Raw genomic sequence first — 20,321 nt, 5'->3', positions numbered from 1 at the left:
TTAATTCTTTTATTTATGCTTATGCATTAAAAGCAAAAACTCTAGAAAGCAATAGTGATATCTGTATGCAAAATAATGCCCTGGAATATGATAATTGGGGTTTTTTTTAAAGATTTTGTTTATTTTTAGAGAGAAGAGAAAGGAAGGAGAAAGAGAGGAAGAGAAACGTCAATGTGAGGTTGACTCTCACACGCCCACCACCAGGGACCTGGCCCACAACCCAACCATGTGTTCTGACTGGGAACTGAACCAGCTACCCTTTGGTTTGTAGCCTGTGCTCAATCCACTGAGCTACACCAGCCAGGGCCAATAATTGGTTTTGTTGAACTTACTACAAACTTGTGATGAAAGCAATTTTGGCCAATGATTCAGCATACTAAAACAAAGAGCAACATACAGTCATCCCTCGCTATATCGCAGTTCAATTATTGCAGCTTCATTGTATCATGGGTTTTTAAAAAAATATATATCTAATTCTGTACCACAGAGTTTTTACTATATCGTGGGATTTTGCGGTATATAGGTATTTATATAATATTTATTATTTTAATTATTTTTGCCTAAAAAATTTAAAACAATATAAAAATGTTAATTCAAACATATTAAAAGAATATTAATCAAAATAAAATACAGTATGTATTTCATCAGCAGATGAATACTGTACTGTACACAATGGAAATGCAGTATGCCACTACAGCTTGCACAAGTTTGCCAACGTGAGATTGTACACGGAACACTGTTGGCTGATGGAATGGAAGGCAACCAACCACAGCACTGTGTTCTGTATCCTGGGCGCTGATTGGCTCAGTGACCATAGCATCAGTCTTTTTGCTTTCCCACACTGTGCGCCTATGTTCAGCAGCTCTCCTTGTCCGCTACACATCGACGTCTGATCACTGCGTGGAGTGTTGCTCTGCGGTGTTGTGTTTTTGTGAAATTTTCGTAACAGTTTGAATTTATTTCAAGGCCTACAATGCCACCCAAACGTTCTGAGCCTTCTAAGGCTTCTGGCAGTGAACCCAAGCGCCAGAGGAATATGGTTACCATCAAAGAAAAGGTGGAACTTCTCAACGTGTCAAAGGAAGGCAAAAGCTATGCAGCTGTAGGCCACCATTACAGGATCAATGAATCTGCTGTTCACTACATAAAGAAAGATGAAAAGAATATTAGGTCTAGGGCAACAATGACTTTTAACAAGACTGCAAAGAGTGTGGTCACTTCCCACAATAAGGCCATTGTGAGGATGGAGTCTGCATTGATTGGCCCTCTGGATAAATGACTGCAGGAAGAAGACTATCTCATCTCTCTGGATACCAATACCATCCGGACGAAGGCCAAGAAACTTTATGATGGTTTTTCAGAAAGCATGGACGGTCACAACGGTGACAAGCATGACAACGCAGAAGCAGGACCATTGAGTGCTTTCCCACCAGACCAATCCCATTCAGTGTCAGCAAGGGCCGGTTTGACAAATTTCAGAGATGCTTTGGACTCAAGAGCATTTCTTTGCATGGAGAAGATGCCTTTGCAGTAGCTAAGGCTGTGAAGCTGGCAAAACTACTGGTAGGAGATGGCTTCAGTGATATGACTCCTGACGACATGAACGACCTGATCGATGACCACTCATAACCGTCGATGGACGAAGACCTGATGGAGACAATGAAGTCAGCAAATAAAGATGAGGACCAAGACGAACTACGGGTTGGAGAATAGGAGGAGGTTGGTGTAACGCTTTATCGACTTGTAACTATGGTCAGAATGGCCAAAGAATTTCAACGCGTGGCTGAAGAATGGGACCCTCCAGATGCTTCGTTCATTGCACATTGTAAATACAGTTGAGAGTGGCATGTCAGTTTATAAAAACATTCTCACTCAGAAGAAAAAGCACCAGCAACTCCCCATAACTATGTTCATCACTCGGAAGAAGAGATCAGTTATGCCTATGCCTTTAGTGGAAACAGAAGTTACGGCCCAGAGCGAAGATACTGCACCACCTGATGAAGCGCCTGATGAAGTGGTGCCTTCAGAAGAGCTACAATGCTCTTCTTGGCTGTGCAGTACATTCATGTCATCGTCATCACCTTCATTGCCGTCAGTACTGCACAGCTACATGATTCATGATCATCATTCAAGTTGTAGTATACTTCACTGGTGAGTACCCACATAGAATTTTTATATGTTGTTAAAATTATGTAGGTTTAAGAGTGTAGAAAGTGTTTAAGAGCATATGAAGTGTTTATAAGAGTGTGGGAAAGGTTAATAAGAAAGTGGGAAAGGTTTATAGGAGTGTGGGAAGGGTTTAATGTGGCTGTTTCATGGATTTCCACCTATCACGGGGGTCTCTGGAACATAACTCCTTCAATAGGTGAGGGATCACTGTATTGTTATCCACAGAGTAAGACACAGATGCTGCTGATTGTTATCCACTTGACAAGACAGATGATGCCGACTTTATTACCATAGAGTGAACAGAGCAATATTTCTCTCCGTACACTTTAGGTGGGAGAAATTATTGGAAAATCCCTTGGAAAATGTCAAAACAGTTTTTGTACACTGCAAGCTTTAAGCTAAAAGTTATTAAATGTGCTAAAAAAACATGGCAACAGTGGTGCCTAGAGACACTTTGGATCTTCTCCCACAGAGAGTGCCATCAGATTGTGGAGGCAATGGGAAGAGAAGCTTCTTCAGATGTCAAGACAAAAGAAGGCAATGTAGGGAAACCTCCAAAGTGGGTGGAAGTGCAGAAGGAGGTGAGGACCTGGGTACTGGAGCAGCATCAAACTGGGATCTCTGTTTCAACCAAGACCAAGACAATAGAAGAAGGTAAAAGATTGCATGAGAAAAAGATATGGATGATTTCTCAGGGACACTTAAATGGTGCTTTAACTTTATGAAGAGAGAAGGTTTGAGCATGAGGACACAGATGAAACTTGCCCCCCTAAAAACACACCCATGGTGGAACTGAGGACAATGAAATTTACCAGGATAAGGAGAGTGATTCTTCAGAAGACACTGGTAATATAGAAATTGAAGATGATACTTCTGATGTTGACAATAATGTGGACTTCCTGGCCTTCTCTGATGGGTAAATATTTTAAATTTGTTACCTTTTGATAACATTTCTTTTTTTAATTTTTTTATTTTAAATTTATTGATTTTAGAGAGAGGGGAAGGAAGGGGCAGAGAGAGGGAGCAAAACATCAGTGTGAGAGAGAAACATCATTTGCTTCTTGCACATTCCCCTATCAGGACTGAACCTGCAAACCAGGCATGTGCCCTGAACAGGAATCAAACCTGTGACCTTTTGGTTTATTGGCTAACGCTCAACCAACTGAGCCACATTGGCCAGGGCTGATAAAATTTCTTGTACCTTATATCTGTTATTTTGGTTTTTAATTATCTGCTACATAAAATTTCTTATACCATAATGTTCAAAAATAAATGCTAAAGTTCCTTTATAATACAAAAAACAAGTATCTACATATAAATAATTGAATTAAAAGATTAAAATGAAAGGCTTTTTTTCCTGACAGTTTGGGCCAAAACATGGGTGTGCATTATATACAGCAAAATATGGTAAAGAACTATTAAGAGTGAATTGCACCATGTGGACACCACCTGTCCCTCTCAAATCAGATACCCTCTCTAACAAGTGAGGCTTGTCAATGTAAGAAATGTCCAAACAAAAGGATTTTTTAAGTTTATTTGCTATTGAGTACAGCATAGGGAATATGACAAATAATATTGTAGTTATGTAGGGTGCTAGGTGGGTTTTGGAAATATTAGGGGGAACGCTTTGTTGACTCGAACCCTGGCTCATGGGGCCTGCGGTGTCATGGATGAGCTACGAGACAAATTCACACGGACTACTGAGTCCAGTGGAGGAAAAGGGACAGCGCAGCTTCTCTCTCAAGAGGAGAGCACCCCGACCCTTGCCCTAACAGGCTTTTATTACTTTTGGGGGCACATTACATGATGGTCCTCATTTACTGTGCACAGGTTCACTTTAGGTGGTTACTTTTTATTGAAAAAAAAAAAAAAAGGAAAGAATGCCTCTAATTACTTCAAAGAGAAGGATGTTGCAGACCAAGGGGAAAAATGGTTGCACTCCATGTTGGGGAGATTTAGCACAGGCTTTAGGAAGTTACAGTAAGCATATGCTGCCTCAATTCAGGGTGAGGGAGTTTTAGCAAAAGCAAGTCTCATAGCAGTCAAGGCACATTGCCGGCCTGATTCCCCACGGGAGAACCTATCTGTGGGTATGGGTCCTGTGCATCTCCAAGTGGGAGGGAGCTGGGCCCACACCACACAGAATGGTCTCCTATACTTTGTAAAGTATATTACTGTCTTATTATCATGTTGTACACCTGCAACAAAATAATACTGAAAATAAAATTGAACATTTTGTAATAAACTAATTTTAAAAGGCTAAAAGAAAGGTTTATTTGAGCCAACCTAACATATGCTGGGGAGCAAGATCTCAAGTGCTTCAGAGAGTAACAGTTTTGCAGCTTCTTTTATGCATTTCAAATTAGGGAGGGAGCCCTGGCTGGTGAGGCTCATTGAATTGGGTGTCGGCCTGTAAACCAAAGGGTCATGGGTTTGATTCCCAGTCAGGGCACATGCTTGGGTTGTGTGTCAGGTCCCCAGTAGGGGGTGTGGGAAAGGCAACCACACATTGATGTTTCTCTCCCTCTCTTCTTCCCTCCCTTCTCCTCTCTTTAAACATAAATAAACGAAATCTTTGAAAAAAAATTAGAGAGGGAACATAAGGAAGATTATATGGAAGTGGGGGAAAGCAAGGTGGGAGATGGATTATAGGACTCTTAACAAGATTATGTGTTTTCTTGAGGGTTACTACCCCTGTTCCGGGGGATTACTTCTGGTATTTCAAAGGTGTATCAACTTTCATGTGCAAGAATAATGGAAAGAGCTGCCTTAAAAGCCTTCACTAAAAAAATTATATGTGGAGTGCATGAATGCCCACTATGACTTGCCTAGTTAGGAATTTATGATCATCCCATGACACTACTTTCTGTAGAACCCCTTTTTTCATCCATAGGCTGAATTGCAGGTTCTTCTCTAAAAGCTAAGGCAGTGCTGTGAGAAAAAAGAACAGGCAGGAAGTCACAAAGCCATTCCTTTGATCTCTGGACTGAGTGACTTCGAGCCACAATAGCATTACCTGCTGTGGGGGCTGTGGAGCTCTAGCAGTAGAGGAGGAAATAATACTTTTCTGAAATCTCATCCTTGAACCAACCTGGGAATGTGGACAACATTTGCTGCCCTGTTCCATGAACCTAACTGGCTGCTTAGGCAGTTCCTTTATGGCTCCAGCTGGCCGCAAACTGGGAAATCGGTCACCACACCACCCTCTTCCCATCAGAATCCTGACTGCTGCGCTGCTCCTTAGTGGGCTGTTATATTCCAAAGACATCATTAAATGCTTTCACTGAGCTATTAAATAATTCATAATAGAGGAAAGATTACACCCCTGGGAGTATACAGTCTTCGATGTGGAACTTCAAGAACTAGGGTGGGTTCCCAGAAAAGGGACGAAACTGTACAGGACCGAGTGGGAATTAGGGAGGAGGAAGGCTCAAGGCTCCAGCCCCACTGCACGCCCAGATTGCGGCGCTGGCCGGCTGGCCCCACCCACCTATCCGGCTACACCCGCCCGTATTCAGTGTGGATGGCCCTAAAGCCTGGGGGAAACGCCCTGCTGCAAGAGCTCGGGGAGGGCGGGCCTCCGGCACAAAGTACACCCTGGGGCGGCGGGACCCAGGCCCCTGGGAGGATCGCCCTGCCAGACGAGGTCTAGGGCCCTTGGAGGGAACTCTAGTGATTCATTAACGTAGCGTCTGGAACAAGGTTTCAAAACAGCAGCCCTCCTGTCTGGCTGACCAGGCTTTCCCTTTCTCTGGAATTCTTTTCACTACCAGACCCTACATTTCGTACCAGGATTTCTTATCGTCTGTCCCCAGCAGAATATGTGCTCCTTGAGATCAAAACTTTGGTTTTTGCCTGCAGGTCTCTCCGCGAGACCTGAAGCCAGCCAGGCACGCTGGGATGAAAAGATTTCTGATCTAGAAAAGGCACCTGGGGAGAAAAGGTGGGGTCGGCAGATAAGAGAGAAGGTGGAGACAAGACTCCTGAGGTCACCAGGTTGCAATCTCTGGGACAGATTGGAATTTTACAAGTACACTCAGGATTTTAAAGCCTTTACCCCTCCTTCAGCCCTCAGGCAGATGAAGCCATTTCATTGTTTAACATTCCTAAAGGGTAAATTTGGAAAAGCAATCTCACAGAGGTTGGTGAAAAGTTAAGAGGTCTAGCTCCAAGCGAAGTTTTAAAACTTCCTTGTATTTTGTTCTTTTCTCCCATCAGGGACATTTTTTTTTGATGGGGAAAAAAGCTGATAGAAAACGTGGGGCCCGAGTTCAGTCTGCCGCCAGTGCGTTCTCACTGCCCTGCCGCGGAAATGAGTCTGCGGACTGCACGGTTCTGTGCACAGTTGGCAGTTTTCTCACTTACAGATATTTCCTTTGCCTTCCTGTTGTGTCACTGGAGGGACCTATGGCCCCTTCTCGTCTGGCTTGAGGAGGTTTACTTAATTATATTCCTCCTCCAAGGGCTGGAAATTAATACAAATAATCTGGGTTTCCTTTGTTGCCAAGAAGGGGATTATGTGGTTTATTTGTATCTTCCTAGAAATTTTCTTCCATAGTCATCTGGGAACACTCAGGTTCGAGGTTGGGTAAACTCCCATAGTGGGTCCATGGAGGTCTAGTCACAGCTTGAAGCCCTTCATAAATATTTGTATCTGGACAGAAAGGTGCCATGTTGGGCTTCCAAATTGTTTCAGGTGGGCCTAAAAACAACTTTAGCTCCAGTAGAGCAGACTTCCAGTAAATGGTAGGTGGAACTGTCCTAGAAATTCAATTTCTATCTCCTATTATTCTATCAAATAAATCTATCTGCCAGCCCATTTAAAAATAAGGAACAATTAACTGGGAGAATTAGGTGCTTGGGTATAGAGATTGAATTAGAAGTGATACCGTTCCAATTCTATTTTCTCTCTAACACTACACCTTCTACAATTCTACTGGAAAATATAAAGAGCCTATGTTTTCTAGTCATATCTCTTTGTGGTTGCCTAAAACCTCCCTGACTTGCAAGGTGAGCCTGGGTGTTCTAGGGCGAAAGGAAGAATACTGGCAATGTACCCCAACACAGAAAATGTTTAAGTTTACTGGGCTGGTTTCCTTAAAGTTTTTCTTGCCAAACAGTTCTTCAGCCTCTTGTACTTGTCCCACTTTGTCTTCTGCCAAGGGGAGTACAGAATACCACAAAGGAGCAGGTTGCAAAGCATTTAAGGCATTAACAGTTAAGTCATGTGCAACTAGCAGATACATTCTGAAGATCTTATGCACAAAATATCCCCATTATAGACAACAATATTGTATGTTAACTTCAAAGTTGCTAATAGACCAGGGTTGTTTTGTTTTTTTCTTCAGTTACAATTGCCATTCAATGTAATTTTATATTAGTTTTGGGTGTGCAGCATGTTAGGATGGCCAGTGACCTGGGCTGTGAAAGAACTCACACAGAGAAGAAAATGTAGAGAATAAAGTTTTTATTCTCTCAAGAAGGAAGGAGAGGGACAGGGTGTGGAGAGTACACCAGCCTTGCAGGGTGGGGGCTTTGAGCTTCTATTGGATTGTAATTGGATTAAAAGCAGGTGGGGTTGCTGTTGTGAGGCCCCTGGGCTGCTGGGGCATTGTAACTGGAGGCTGCAGTTGGTTCCAATGTTATCTTCTGCCTGTGGCTGTAGGGAGTGGTTAGTTCTGCTTTTGCTTCCAGTAATTTCCAGTCCTGTGGACAAGTTCAGAAGAGTAAAATGGGAGTTATGTTTAACAAGGTCACAGGCCTGCTCAGCAAATGGCACCACAGTAGCAAATGGCTCTGGCTTTACCCTTTCACAGCATAGTGGTTAGACAGATATACAATTTACAAAGTGATCCCCCTGATAACTCTAGTACCCACCTGGTACCATACATAGTTATGAAAATATTTTTTTAAGATTTTATCTATGGTTTAGAAGAAAGGAAGGGGAGGGAGAAAGAGATGGAGAGAAACGTGTATGGGAAATGTTGAACAGTTAGTTGCCTCTCTCCTTGCCTTGACTCGTGACCTTTTGGTTCACAGGGCTGTGCTCAACCAGGCAGGGTAGTTATTACAATACTATAGAGCATATTTTCTATGCTGTATTTTACATCCCTGTGACTATTCTGTACTACTAATTTGTACTTCTTAATCCCTTCACCTTTTTCACCCAGCCCCCAAACGCGCTTCCATGTGGCAACCTTCAATTTCTTCTCTGTGTCTATGAGTTTGTTTCTGCTTTGTTTGCTCATTAATTTTGTACTTTGGATCCTGTGTATAAGTGAAATAACATGGTATTTGTCTTTGTCTGACTTAATTCACTTAGCATAATACCCTTGTGGAGGAGGGACCAACTTTTCTCTACTCTCAAGGTTCTTCTGGCTGGTCTCATAAATCAAATAAACATATGACAGATTAGCAAAAGAAAATAACCAAATCTAATACATGCATACTTATGTATGGGAACCTTGTATAGATGAAGAGAGTCAAAGACCCACATGCAGGAGAGGTTCAGAGATAGAAAGGGAGATCAACATATGCAAGACATTTTGAGCCAAGGATGAGGTAATGCATCTTGGGGCCCTCAAAGGATCATTGTGGAAAAGAAGAGCAGATCTTTAGTAAATAAAAGTTTGTCCTGCCCTATAAATAGGTCAAAAGAGGTTATCTCCAATAATTTCTTAGTATGTGCAAGGCCTCTGATTCCAATTCTTCCAGTAGTTAAGGGGAGAGGCAGAAGTTTCACTTGAGCCTGAAGTTAAAATTGCCTTTAGCTCAAAGTAATCAGTATACCACCAAGGCACATTTTGAATGGCTTATTCTGAATCCCCCACACCCTCAGTGTCCATCCATGTTGTTGCAACCAACAGGTCTTAATTGTTCTCCCAGCACAAAATAAATTTTATGATGTGACAGACGTATTAGCTAACACTATGGAAGTAATCATATTGCAATATTTAAACCTATCAAATCCACATGTTGTATATGTTAAACTTACACAATGTTTTGTCAATTATATCTCTAAAAAATTAAATTCATATCATTAACATCCTCCCTCCAAAAGAGTAAGTCATGCAGAGTTTAAGAAATTAATATTGCCCTGGTCAGTGTGGCTCAGTTGGTCGGGCATCTCCCCACAAAGCAAAAGGTTACAGGTTCAGTGCCTGCTCAGGGCGCTTATGAGAGGCAACCGATTGATGCTTCTCACTAACATTGATATTTCTCCCTCTCCTTCCCTGCAAATTAGGTTTGATAGGTTGGTTTCTCCTTTCCTTCCATATAATTAATTAAACTATTTCTTTGACATGAACAGTCTTGGTGTCTGGAACAGAGCCCCACCATCTGAGAGAATTCAGATCCTTAAATGAATTGGAACAGTTTCCCAGCGGCCCTCTTTTGTAAGCCAAAATTAATTTTAGACTGTAATAAAGAATAAAAAGTATTTGATTAAAAGGAGCTGCAGCCTGGGAGACACAGATTCAGGTAACAACCTAAATTGTGTTCCACCAAGAAAAAGGGGAGGTTGCCTTTTACAGTTAAATTCCTGCCCAAGGTCCCAATTAGGTCTGTTTTATGTAAATGAATTATGTAAATTGTGCGGTTCTGATCGGGTAGGACTTATGCTGTCTGCTGCTGCCTTCCCCATTTTCTTTTTCCCAGAAGCAATATTTACCTCTGCATTGGTGTGTGTGTGTGTGTGTGTGTGTGTGTGTGTCTGTCTCTGCATTTCAAAATAGCAAATTTATAAAGACACTTGTTGATTTTTTTTGTTTGTTTGTTTTAGGCCTTATGATTGACTTCTAACACAGAGATTTAGCTTTTTCCTTTCTCCCCTAACACTACCCGCCTATCTCCCATCCCCTCATCCTTCTATTGTAATTTGGTTATTTTCATTTTAGGTATATCAGCGTTCCTGGTAAAGGGTATAATGTGCATTTGCAGTGTTCTTTGGACATATTCAATTCTGTAGCAGAGGGGGAAAAAAGTTGGGTGGGTGAAACTCTTAAGAAGTGTTAAGCATAGACATAAGCTCATAGCTTATGAAACAGAGGTGAAACTCATAGAACTGTGATTATTGAGTAAACAAGTAGCAAATGAGACACAGGATTCATAACATGTGTCTAAATAGTAAGTAAAACAGTCACCTGTAAGATAGAAAAAATCAGTGATTCATTACAGAAAGAAAATGGAAAGAACAAGTCACAATAATATCACCTGTAGAATGACAACTCTGTCACCCCTAAATCAGTCACCTATTAGTGGCACTCACTATTATCCCATTCTGGTCCCACATGCTCTACCTTAGAAATGCAAATAAAATTTGTGGTTGTTCTCCAAGCCAACTGACAAGCTGCAGCTAAAACCAAGCCCATTTCCCTGGCAGAACCGGTGTGTCACTGGTACCTTGTGCTTTCTGTCTGGGGGTCCCCTCCTCAAACTTCAGTTTTGGTTCTATAACCAACCCATTGATGGGAAAATGGAGAGACAGGAGGTATGAACACTGTGTAGATAAGGAAAACATTTTTCTTGACACTGTTAAGGTTCCTTCCTGGCAGGGTCTGAAAATTAAACAGAGGAAGGCAGATTAGCAGGAGAAAAACATACACATTTATTTAATGTAAGTTTTACATGACACAGGAGTCATGTAAATGACTGTGTAAATTCCTTCATAAGGAATGAAGACCTGAAAAAAATAGTTAACCTGAGTGTTTTTATGCTAAGTGTGCTGAATGAAAAGTCACGGAAAGATATGATAGAACAAAGAGTATGTACTAAGTATAAAAGCTAGGAAACCCAGCAAATCCTGTTCACCTGGCTTCTTCTCAGTACCCCTCTGTGGCAAAGGTAAGGGTGTTTCTGCCCTTCAGGTATAGGGCAGGCCTCTCTCACATGAGGATCTTATGACTTGCCTCAGGAGAGGAGGTCAGAGGAAGATCAGAGAGACTTTCCTATTTCAGCTGTTTTCTCAAACTCCTTCAGCTTAAAATATTCAATTGTGCCAAGGTATCATATTTTAGGGTAGCATGTCTGGAACTATATCAATTTATCCGTTAACTTGGAAAGTAAAATCCTTCCACTTAGCTTGTTTCCTATTCTTAAAAACAAGATTAAGGCCCTCACTGGGGAGTTCAGTTGGTTAGAGCTTTGTCCGATTCACCAAGGTTACAGGTTTGATCACTGGTCATGACTCATACAAGAATCAACCAATGGCCTTTGCTGGTGTGGCTCAGTGAGTGGATTGAGTGCCAAAGGGTCACTGGTTCCATTCTTGGTCATCAGTCAACCTATGCCTGGGTTGTGGGCCAGGTCCCCAGTTGGGACAAGGGACAAATGTCAATGTATCTCTCATGCATGTGCATCAATGTTTATCTTACTCTCTTTCTCCCTCCCTTCCTCTCTCTAAAAAAATAAATAAAATCTTTAAAAAAGAAAGAAAAAGAACCAACCAATCAATGCATAAATAGAACAACAAACCGAATCTCTCTCCTTCCATCTCTCTCTTCCTCTCTCAAATCAATCAATAAAATTCTCTAAATAAAATAAAAATTTTGACTGACTAAATTTTAAAAATCTTATTGGTTTTATTCAATGATTCATGAATTGGGCAGCATCCAATATAGCAGATAGAAAGGAGCTGCAAAGAGCTATACAAGGAAAGAGATTTTATAGGCAGATGGGAGCAGATATAAGGAAGTTGTACTAGACCAGAAAAGCAGATTGTTTATTCCAAAGTTACTTTATGGAATGGCTCTGGTCTATAGGGCAGATGACCTAACTAGAGCTGATCACAACATTCCTAATTAACTGGTTTAAAATTGCACTTCTGAACCCTGGCCAGGTAGATCAGTTGGTTAGAGCATTGTCCCACTATACCAAGCTGTAGGTAGGTTTGATCCCCAGTCAGGGCAATTACAAGAATCAACCAATGAATGCATAAATAAGTGAATGGTTTTCTCTCTCAAATCAATCAATAAATTTTTTTTTAATAAAAGAAAATAAAAATTCCATTTCTGAGAGCTGAAACTGTCATTAGTCTAGGTTTGGTGATATGGGGGCTTAGCATAAACTACTCTATTTTGGGCCTGTTGTTTTGTTTTTAGCATTCTAAATCTGTTTGCTTACCTCATTCCTTTTGCTTTGATTTTTGCTGTTTTAAATTGGCATTTAAAACTTTTTTACATGAAGATCATTTGAGATCTTGCTCCCCAGCATATATCATCAGATTGGCTCAAATAAACTCTTAGGAAATTTTAAAAAAACAAGAGCAAGCTTTTGTTTGTTTGTTTTGTTTGTCTTTCTTTTTTTTTTTTCAAACCTTTCTGTCCAGGGCCGACATTCAATTGATCCCAGTGAGGAAGCTGCTCTGATGCGGAGGAAACCCCGACCCAGAAGCAGGTCTTCTACAAAAGGTTTAGCACGAGCCTGGGGTGCGTTTCAGGCAAGGCGGCGGCCTCTTTTCCAGTCCTGCCCCCAAAACAACCTTTTAATATGGTCTGTGAGCCCTTCTGGTTCATGACCTTTGGAATGGCTTACCTGGCAGTGTTTTTGTAGCAAGTTAATTTCCCTCAAGACAAAGGAGTATATGTAGGTGGTGGCATTTTTTAGAAACAGTGTCTAAAAATGTTCCATGCTTGCTCAATTGTTTGAGCACAGGATTCTAGGTTAGAAATCATTTCCTTTCAGAAATTGAAAGGTATTTCTCCATTATCTTCTAGTACCCAGTGTTGTTGCTAGGGAATTTGAAGCCGTTACATTTCCTGATCTTAGATTCTCATTTTCTTATATTTTTCTCCTGTTTTACATTTGTTTATGGTTTTGCTTTACTTGTTAAGGGAATGTCTTTGATTTTTTCTTTTTTTTTAAGATTTTATTTGTATGGATCAAAAAACTATGGTACATTTACACAATGGAATTCTACGCAGCAGAAAGAAAGAAGGAGCTCCTACCCTTTGCAACAGCATGGATGGAACTGGAAAGCATTATGCTAAGTGAAATAAGCCAGGCAGTTAAAAACAAATACCTTGTGATCTCAGCTTTAACAGGAACCTAAACAACAAAACAAAGAAACAAGCAAAATATAGTCAAAGACACTGAAATAGAGGACAGGCTGACAGTGACCAGAGGGGAGAGGAGAGGGAATTTCAGGGGAATTTCAGGGGAGGATGGGAAGGGTTTACAAGAACAAATATAAGGCACACAGACAAAAACAAGTGGGGGTGGAAATGGGAGGGAGGTAGGGAAGGCTGGGTGGGTGGGCTGAAATGGGAATAAAGGACAGAAAAATTTACTTGAACAATGATTAAAATAAAATTTAAAAAATAAATTAAAATATATTTTATTTATTTTTACAGACAATGGCAGGGAAGGAGAAAGAGAAGGAGAGAAACATCAATGTGTGGGAAATACATAGATTGGTTCCCTCTTGCACAACCTCAACTGAGGACCTGGCCTGCAACCCACACATGTGCCCTGACTGGGAATCGAACTAGTGACCTTCGGTTCACAGGCCAGCCCTCAATCCACTGAGCCACACAAGCCAGGGCAATTTTTAAAATTTTCTAGAAAGAGCATCCTGTGGGGTGGTGAACACACAATACCATGTACAGATGATGTATTGTAGAAATGCGCACCTGAAACCTATATAATTTTGTTAACCAGTATTAGCCCAATAAATTCAATAAAAAGGAGAAAAAATATCCTGTTTATTTCAAAAATATTATGATGGTTTTAATTTTTGAGAAATAGTTTTCTTGACATGTCCTCTATAGTCTTTTTTTCAAGTTGCTTTATTCTATTTGTCTTCTTTTGTTTGTTAATGTTTATACTATTACATTTGTTTCCAGTAATTTTCCCTTTTCCCACCTCCACCCAGCCTCACCCTCTCCCCTCCCTCAGTTAATCCGCATATTTTGTCCATGTCCTTGGACCATGCAAAGTGTTCTTTGGTTAATCCCTTTACCATTTTTCATCCAGTTGCCCCCTTACTCCCTATTCTGTTTGACTCTTTTAAAAAAAGATTTTATTTATTTATTTTTAGAAAGGGGAAAGGGAGAGAGATAGATCAGTTGCCTCTCCAATGCTTCCAACCAGGGACCTGGCCTGCAACCCAGGCAGGCATGTGCCCTGACAGGTAATCAAACCAGAGACCCTTAGGTCTGTGGGGCGATGTCCAATCCACTGAGCCACACCAGTCAGGGCTGTTTGCCTTTTTTATCTCATCTTGCAAACTATCAGGGAAAAAAACATGTTAACTAGAAAGGTGTAAGTTTTTAAAATTGTTAAATCTTGTTCAAAATTGTTTAAAATTGTTAAATATGCTCTTGAAGCATATTTAGGGATTGTGTTTCTGAGCAATCCTCTCAGTATTTCCTTTTGGCTCAGCTTCTGCCATGTTTAAGTGAGCCAAAACTCCACCCTCTACATCCCACACCTTCCTGTAGCTGTTTTCCTCACCTTTTTCTTAAATCTGATTTCTTTAGTGAGAGTGTTTATGTCAGTCCTTTTCACTGTCTCACCTCTTAATCTTAAATCTCCCGCAATGAGATTTTTGTCCTCGCTTCTCCAATGGAAGTCTCAGAGACAGTTGTAAGAGAGAGTCCCAGGGCAAAAGGGAGAACAGCTGAGAGATGAACAACAGGAGTAGGAAGTTAAGAGCACCGCAAAATCTTGCTTCTTAAACTTTAGGACACATTCGAATCACCAGGGAACGTTAAAGCGATGATTGATTGATTGATTGATTGATTAGCAGCCTCAGTCTCTGATTCAGTAGGTGTGGGTTGGAGGTCAATACTTTCTAATCACATCTAACGAGTTACCAGCTGCCACTGATGCTGCCTGCCTGGATCAAGGCCACACTTTTGAGAATCACTTTGAATGAAGTGTTGTAACATAATGTTTTATTCTGTTGTTCTTTTCAATTTTACTCTTTATTTTTTTGTTGCAACATAACATGTTTATGGCTACTCCTCATCCCTCACAAAAATATTTCTTGATCATAATTTCAACTCTTGCTTTTTAATATAAACAAACAAGGTTGCTAACACGTACTTGCTCACAGTTTCCAGCAAAACAGGGAATGGGAGAGGTTGCACATTGAATAGGAGATGGGAAAAAGAAGATTGCGTCAGCTGGGGACTCATTCTATCCCTCGTAGAAAAGCAGCAGTTAATGTGGGTGCTTTTTGTTAGAATTCAACACAAGACTTAGGCAGGGTGGGAGGGAGAAATTTATTAATTAATTTTAGTCGCTTACAAATGTTAAATGCTTTTATATGTATAGTTTATAAAACAAACTAAAATTACAAATCTAAAATACACATCCATCAAACATCAAGCTAATAAGCTGTTTATAACAGGCACCTGTTTCTCTCCTGCTTTCCCACACCAGCAGACTTCCCCTTATAAGCTTCCAATGATTTAAGATGAGTCAGGCCAGAAAAACTTAAAGGAAACTTTCTCAGTTAAGTTAATTGGGAGTTAATCCAAAACTGGGAGAAAACTGCCCTGTTCTTCTCTGCTCTAAAACATTTAAAGTACAGTTCGCAAACCAGTAGACATCTCCAGAACTAGAGTTCGAAAAACCAAAACTAAACTAAATTTTAAGGCAACCTTAGGGAGACGCAACTCCAGAGGCCCTAGATAAATTTTCCAGCCTATTTGACAGAGGGCATGATTACTGTAACCAGAGCGAATGAAGGATTATCTATCAGTCCCACAGGCCTACTCCCACCCACTGAAATCCCTTTAATCAGAATCATTTACATAAAAATAGGCGGGCTGATTGGTTTATCCATGTTTTAAAAGGAAACTGGACTCAAACTTTCAGTCTGCTCTTTCACGTATTGTTGGAGTCGGTGGTTTCTCTCGCTCTTTCTAGGCTATAGCGTCCTTTCCCAGCTACTTTGTAGCAGTTCGAGAGTTCTGAGTATCACCATCTACTGAACTCTTTGGGGAAATCTTAGGACCTTCAGGCCGTGACTAGACATCCAATGGACTCACCGAACTTTAACCCAACCTGGACCCTGGAGTCTTTTCAGATGAGTGATGAAAGATGTTTCGGTAAGCCAGATGTTCCTTTTCTTGACTACAACGAGTTGGAGAAGTCAAGGGGCTGCCTCCTTTTTCATACTAACTTCAGTGTTTTGGTTTATTTTGTTTGTTGAGAGAGACATATATATTAGTTGTTACACTTAATACATGCATTCGTTTGTTGATTCTTGTATTTGGTCTGACCCAGGATGGGACCCTCATCCTTGGTATATCAGCATAGCCCTCTAACCAACGGAGCTACTTGGCCAGGGCCTGACTTGAGTGTTTTAAAGAATACGGTTAAGTAGGTCCCTCCTGTGGGGGTAACAAAAACCCACAGAGGACAAACAGGGAAATGGGGAAAGGATGTTAAACTGTTACTTGCTTACTATGCTCAGGGATACTTGAATCTTTTAAGTCCAGTTTCTGGGAAACAGCAACTGAACTGCTAGAACCTGGCTCATAACATCTTGAATTCAGTATTCCCACTAGCAATAGAGGTCAAGAGTGGTAAAGAGAAACCAAAGACATGAAACCTAAACTTCAATTTAACCTCAAAATTTTCTTAATTTTACCAACATTATAGGGACTGGCTTTCTAGCTAAGTCTGTCCTTTAGGAATGTTAATGACAGGGAAATAGCTTTTCAGGAAGGAAGAAAGGAACAGTTTTATAAAAGCCAGTGAATGTGCTCCAGGTCATCCACTGTCACCACCTATAATGCTCAGCCCTCCCGATTAGCAGAATAACGAGATTTCTAAGGAGTGGTTGGCTGGGATTGGGTGTGGCTCCAAGAAAAATCTCTCAGAGAGAGAAGTCATGAGGGTGGGGACCTGATTAGCAATATCCCTGGAGGGCCACTTCTAAGAAAGGCCTAGTTTATATCATACAGCACATTCAGTAGCTGCATCATTGGATGAGATGAGTATGCAGGGGCTATGCGTAATGGTTTGGATGAAAGAGGCAAGAGTTAAGTGCTTGCTCTCATAATGAGTTTGAGTTGACTCACTACTGTGAAAAATTGGGTGTATCTGGAAGGGGTAACAGCCATTTCAACTTCCTCGCTCTGCTTGAGGATGGGAGAGACCTTTGTAATTGGGGTTTCTTTGGCTATTTCACTGGTGTGGTTCTATTTCCAGAAATTGTAATTCTAACAAAGTTGAATTGGTGAAACCTATTCACTGAAACATTTTGACATGTATTAATACTTTATATCCTTCATTTATACTGACAATTCACACAGAAAATGGAATAACGGCCAGTACCTGATTTCTGTCCCATATTTTTCCACTTGGAATCATAATACTTGGCCACTTTTGACCCCATGGGACAAAAAGATATTCAGAACTACCAATAACAGGAAAATGAGAAAATTTTTGAGAATGGAATGTTTCCTGTAGTGGGTTCTTAAGCATCTTCTCAATGTAGCCTTTCCGTCGTACAGCGTGCTAGACTAGCATGGCAGGTGGTAATGCAGGAGTCTGCAGGATCCTCCACGCTGAGGAACCCCCTATATCCATGTCCACCTGTTTAAGAGCAGACCTAGTTTGAGCCTGAGACTAGACTTTGGGATAATGCAGTTTGCCCTAATGGATCTTAAATTTCTCTTATTTCAGCTGATGCTCAAGCTCTCTCAGAACTACTAGCAAGGAACCTTCGTAAATTGACCCTCGACCCTAGTATCAAACTGTCTCCCCTGCCACCAGAAAGTTCACCTGAAAAGCAGGAGAGAGGAAAAAGCGTACAGGGCCCTGGGCTGGGGCTGAGTCAAAGTGCGCTCTACGAAAGGAGGCGTGGAGTGAGGACATTGGCGAGTGTTCGGAAGGAAAGGATGCGAAGGATGTTACAAGTTATTAGATTCCGCACCCTGTCTCTGGTGAGTTACTGTGATCTGGGAAGACAGCTCTACCCAACTGGGGGCAGGGTGGGGGGGGGACACATCTCATAAATTAAGATGTAAATAGTGATGATTAACAATCACTCATCAAACTGCACTCAGAATTACACGGTGTGAATAACCTGTTTCTCCAGCTTCTCTTCTATGGAAGATAATTAACATTAATAATCCAACTTTTTCTTGATAGTTTTTAATGCGTGTATTTTTTTTTCTTTCCCATGAAGCTTAAAAAAACCCCAGAGGAGAGGAAACTTGAGGTAAATAGAAAATTTCTTACTATACGTGATTACATGGCTTTTGGTGTTTTTTGTTTTTTGTTTTGTTTTGCTACAGAGAGGGAAAGAGGAATTGATTGGGTTGGACTTTCTGAATCACCAGGCACTATGAAAAAAAAATCAGTTCATCTCTACTTAAAAATAGTCTTTTTGCTTTATTTAAGAGCAGTTTTAGGCTCACAGCAAAACTGAGCAGAAAAATAGTTCCCATGTAGCTCCTGCCCCCACACACTCACTGTCCCCCTCCACTATCAACATCCCATCCCAGAGTAGCCCAGTGTTAGAGCTGGTGAGTCTGCATTGACACATCATTGTTCCCTAAAGTCGATAGTTTACATTAAGGTCCACTCTTGGTGTATGTTTACTTTTCTATATGCTGTCGCAAACATAACAGTCATAATAATATGGTGTAGGATTGGACAAATACCTGAGCACAGAGTATGCAGTGGCAAAATGAGTCCCTGACATTTAGGGCATTCAGAAAACTGACACTAGAGTTTTTTTACTGGTTGACAACAAACAGCAGCTGTTACCATTACAAAATGACCCACACTTTGGCAGTCTTTGCTGCCCATACATTTAAATACTGTCTCCTTCCCCCAAAAGGTTTGGTTTTGACCCTTTTTAATTTTTTTAGTTCCCAAAGGCTATTCTAATGATATTAAATTTAAGGGTGTGGCCAATGCTTTTGTTATTTTTATTAATCCAGTTAATGCATTTCTCTTTTTCAGATTGAAGAAAGAGCCAGAAAATTTAGATGCCCCTGTCATTACTGCCTAGTTCATGGAGATCCTTCTGATAATATTAGCTTGGAGAATAATTACGAGATGGAGTAGATCTAGCCACAAGCCTTATTCTTGTAGTTTTGGCTTTTTGCTGATAATTTTAAGGTCATTATGTACCAGCTTAGGAAAGCTACTCTATGTGCTAGGATAGACTGTAGACCAATATTTTGATAGCCTATGATAGAACTTCTGTAATGTCCTTTTCTTGCATCTTTTTCTTATCTACCTCAATGCCACTAACTTAGAGGGAATCTATGTATGGGTAGTTTGTACTTGAATGACTTCAATACATTTCAGTTCCTTTTTTTATTTGACCCAAGGAAGTACTAATAGGTCTTGAGTGTCATTGTTTTAGAAGCCAGTAATTTGTGCAGAAGGAAATGTTTAAAAAAAAAAAGGGTGGTTTGGCTTGAGCATGATTGGCTCAGGGTGTATTAACTAGATTCTCTTGTTTTCAAAAATTTGAATTGTAATAAATGTTTCCATGTGCTATTTCAATTTTTAGTAGCAAATAAATGTGCACATAAGGTATCTTATTAAAATTTGAGGCATATGTGAGATTTTTTATTCATGTTCTTAGTTCTTTAATACTTTTTACTAGCAATGAATGATAATTCTTTACCTTCATCACATTCCTGTGGTATAAATCTCTGGGATTCTAATATTTTGTGATATTTTCCTATGGAGAAGGAACTTGACACTGGGAACTTGGGTGAGGTTAGGAAACAAGGGCACAGATACTTGCACATGTCGGTTTCCTAGAAGAAATGTAAAAAATGGAGAAGTAGGTTTTGTTGAAGTAAAAGGAGTATGATAGTGGTGTGTAAAACTAAGGGAAGATGCCATCTAATGGTGTCTTACTCAGGTTTTTTCTTGTGACCTGTCATCTGCACAGACCTGAATTTCTTTGGGATAGAAAAGATATACATTCATACCTTGGTACTCATTGGTTTCAGAACTTGTCACATTTTGACAAGAAAAACATATTTCAGCACTGGGCACTTGCTAGAACTTGGATGAGTTAAATGCCGCCCCGTAAGAGAAATTGCTTTTCTCACTTGCTCAGTACTGACTGGTCAGTTTCCACACTCGTCACGAGTTCCAGAATGAATTAACAGTACGGAAGTACCACTGTCATTGTTTGAAGTGTTCTTTTACAGACCCAATTCTCT

At 40.5% G+C, this 20,321-nt stretch overlaps 1 protein-coding gene across 1 annotated transcript; it reads left to right on the top strand.

Annotated features, from left to right (window-relative positions):
* The first annotated feature begins 16,014 nt into the window (after window positions 1-16,014).
* DPPA3 (developmental pluripotency associated 3) lies at window positions 16,015-19,664 on the top strand. Its single transcript, XM_045839760.1, has 4 exons — window positions 16,015-16,223; window positions 17,809-18,068; window positions 18,314-18,346; window positions 19,096-19,664. Exons 1-4 carry the CDS (start codon window positions 16,154-16,156, stop codon window positions 19,198-19,200), a joined length of 468 nt encoding a protein of 155 aa, XP_045695716.1. The 5' UTR covers window positions 16,015-16,153; the 3' UTR covers window positions 19,201-19,664.
* The last annotated feature ends 657 nt before the right edge of the window (window positions 19,665-20,321 follow it).

This window comes from Phyllostomus hastatus, unplaced genomic scaffold (genome assembly GCF_019186645.2).
Source record: "Phyllostomus hastatus isolate PE091 unplaced genomic scaffold, TTU_PhHast_1.1 phas_contig_308, whole genome shotgun sequence".
NCBI classification, from domain to species: domain Eukaryota; kingdom Metazoa; phylum Chordata; class Mammalia; order Chiroptera; family Phyllostomidae; genus Phyllostomus; species Phyllostomus hastatus.
This window is presented reverse-complemented; position numbering and strand designations above follow the sequence as displayed.

Excerpts from the sequence above, each read along its gene's own strand:
- DPPA3 (XM_045839760.1), top strand. The coding sequence starts at position 16,154 with ATGGACTCACCGAACTTTAACCCAACCTGGACCCTGGAGTCTTTTCAG. Across the intron at positions 18,069-18,313 it reads GATTCCGCACCCTGTCTCTG|CTTAAAAAAACCCCAGAGGA; the intron begins GTGAGTTACTGT and ends TTTCCCATGAAG. Across the intron at positions 18,347-19,095 it reads CAGAGGAGAGGAAACTTGAG|ATTGAAGAAAGAGCCAGAAA; the intron begins GTAAATAGAAAA and ends TCTCTTTTTCAG.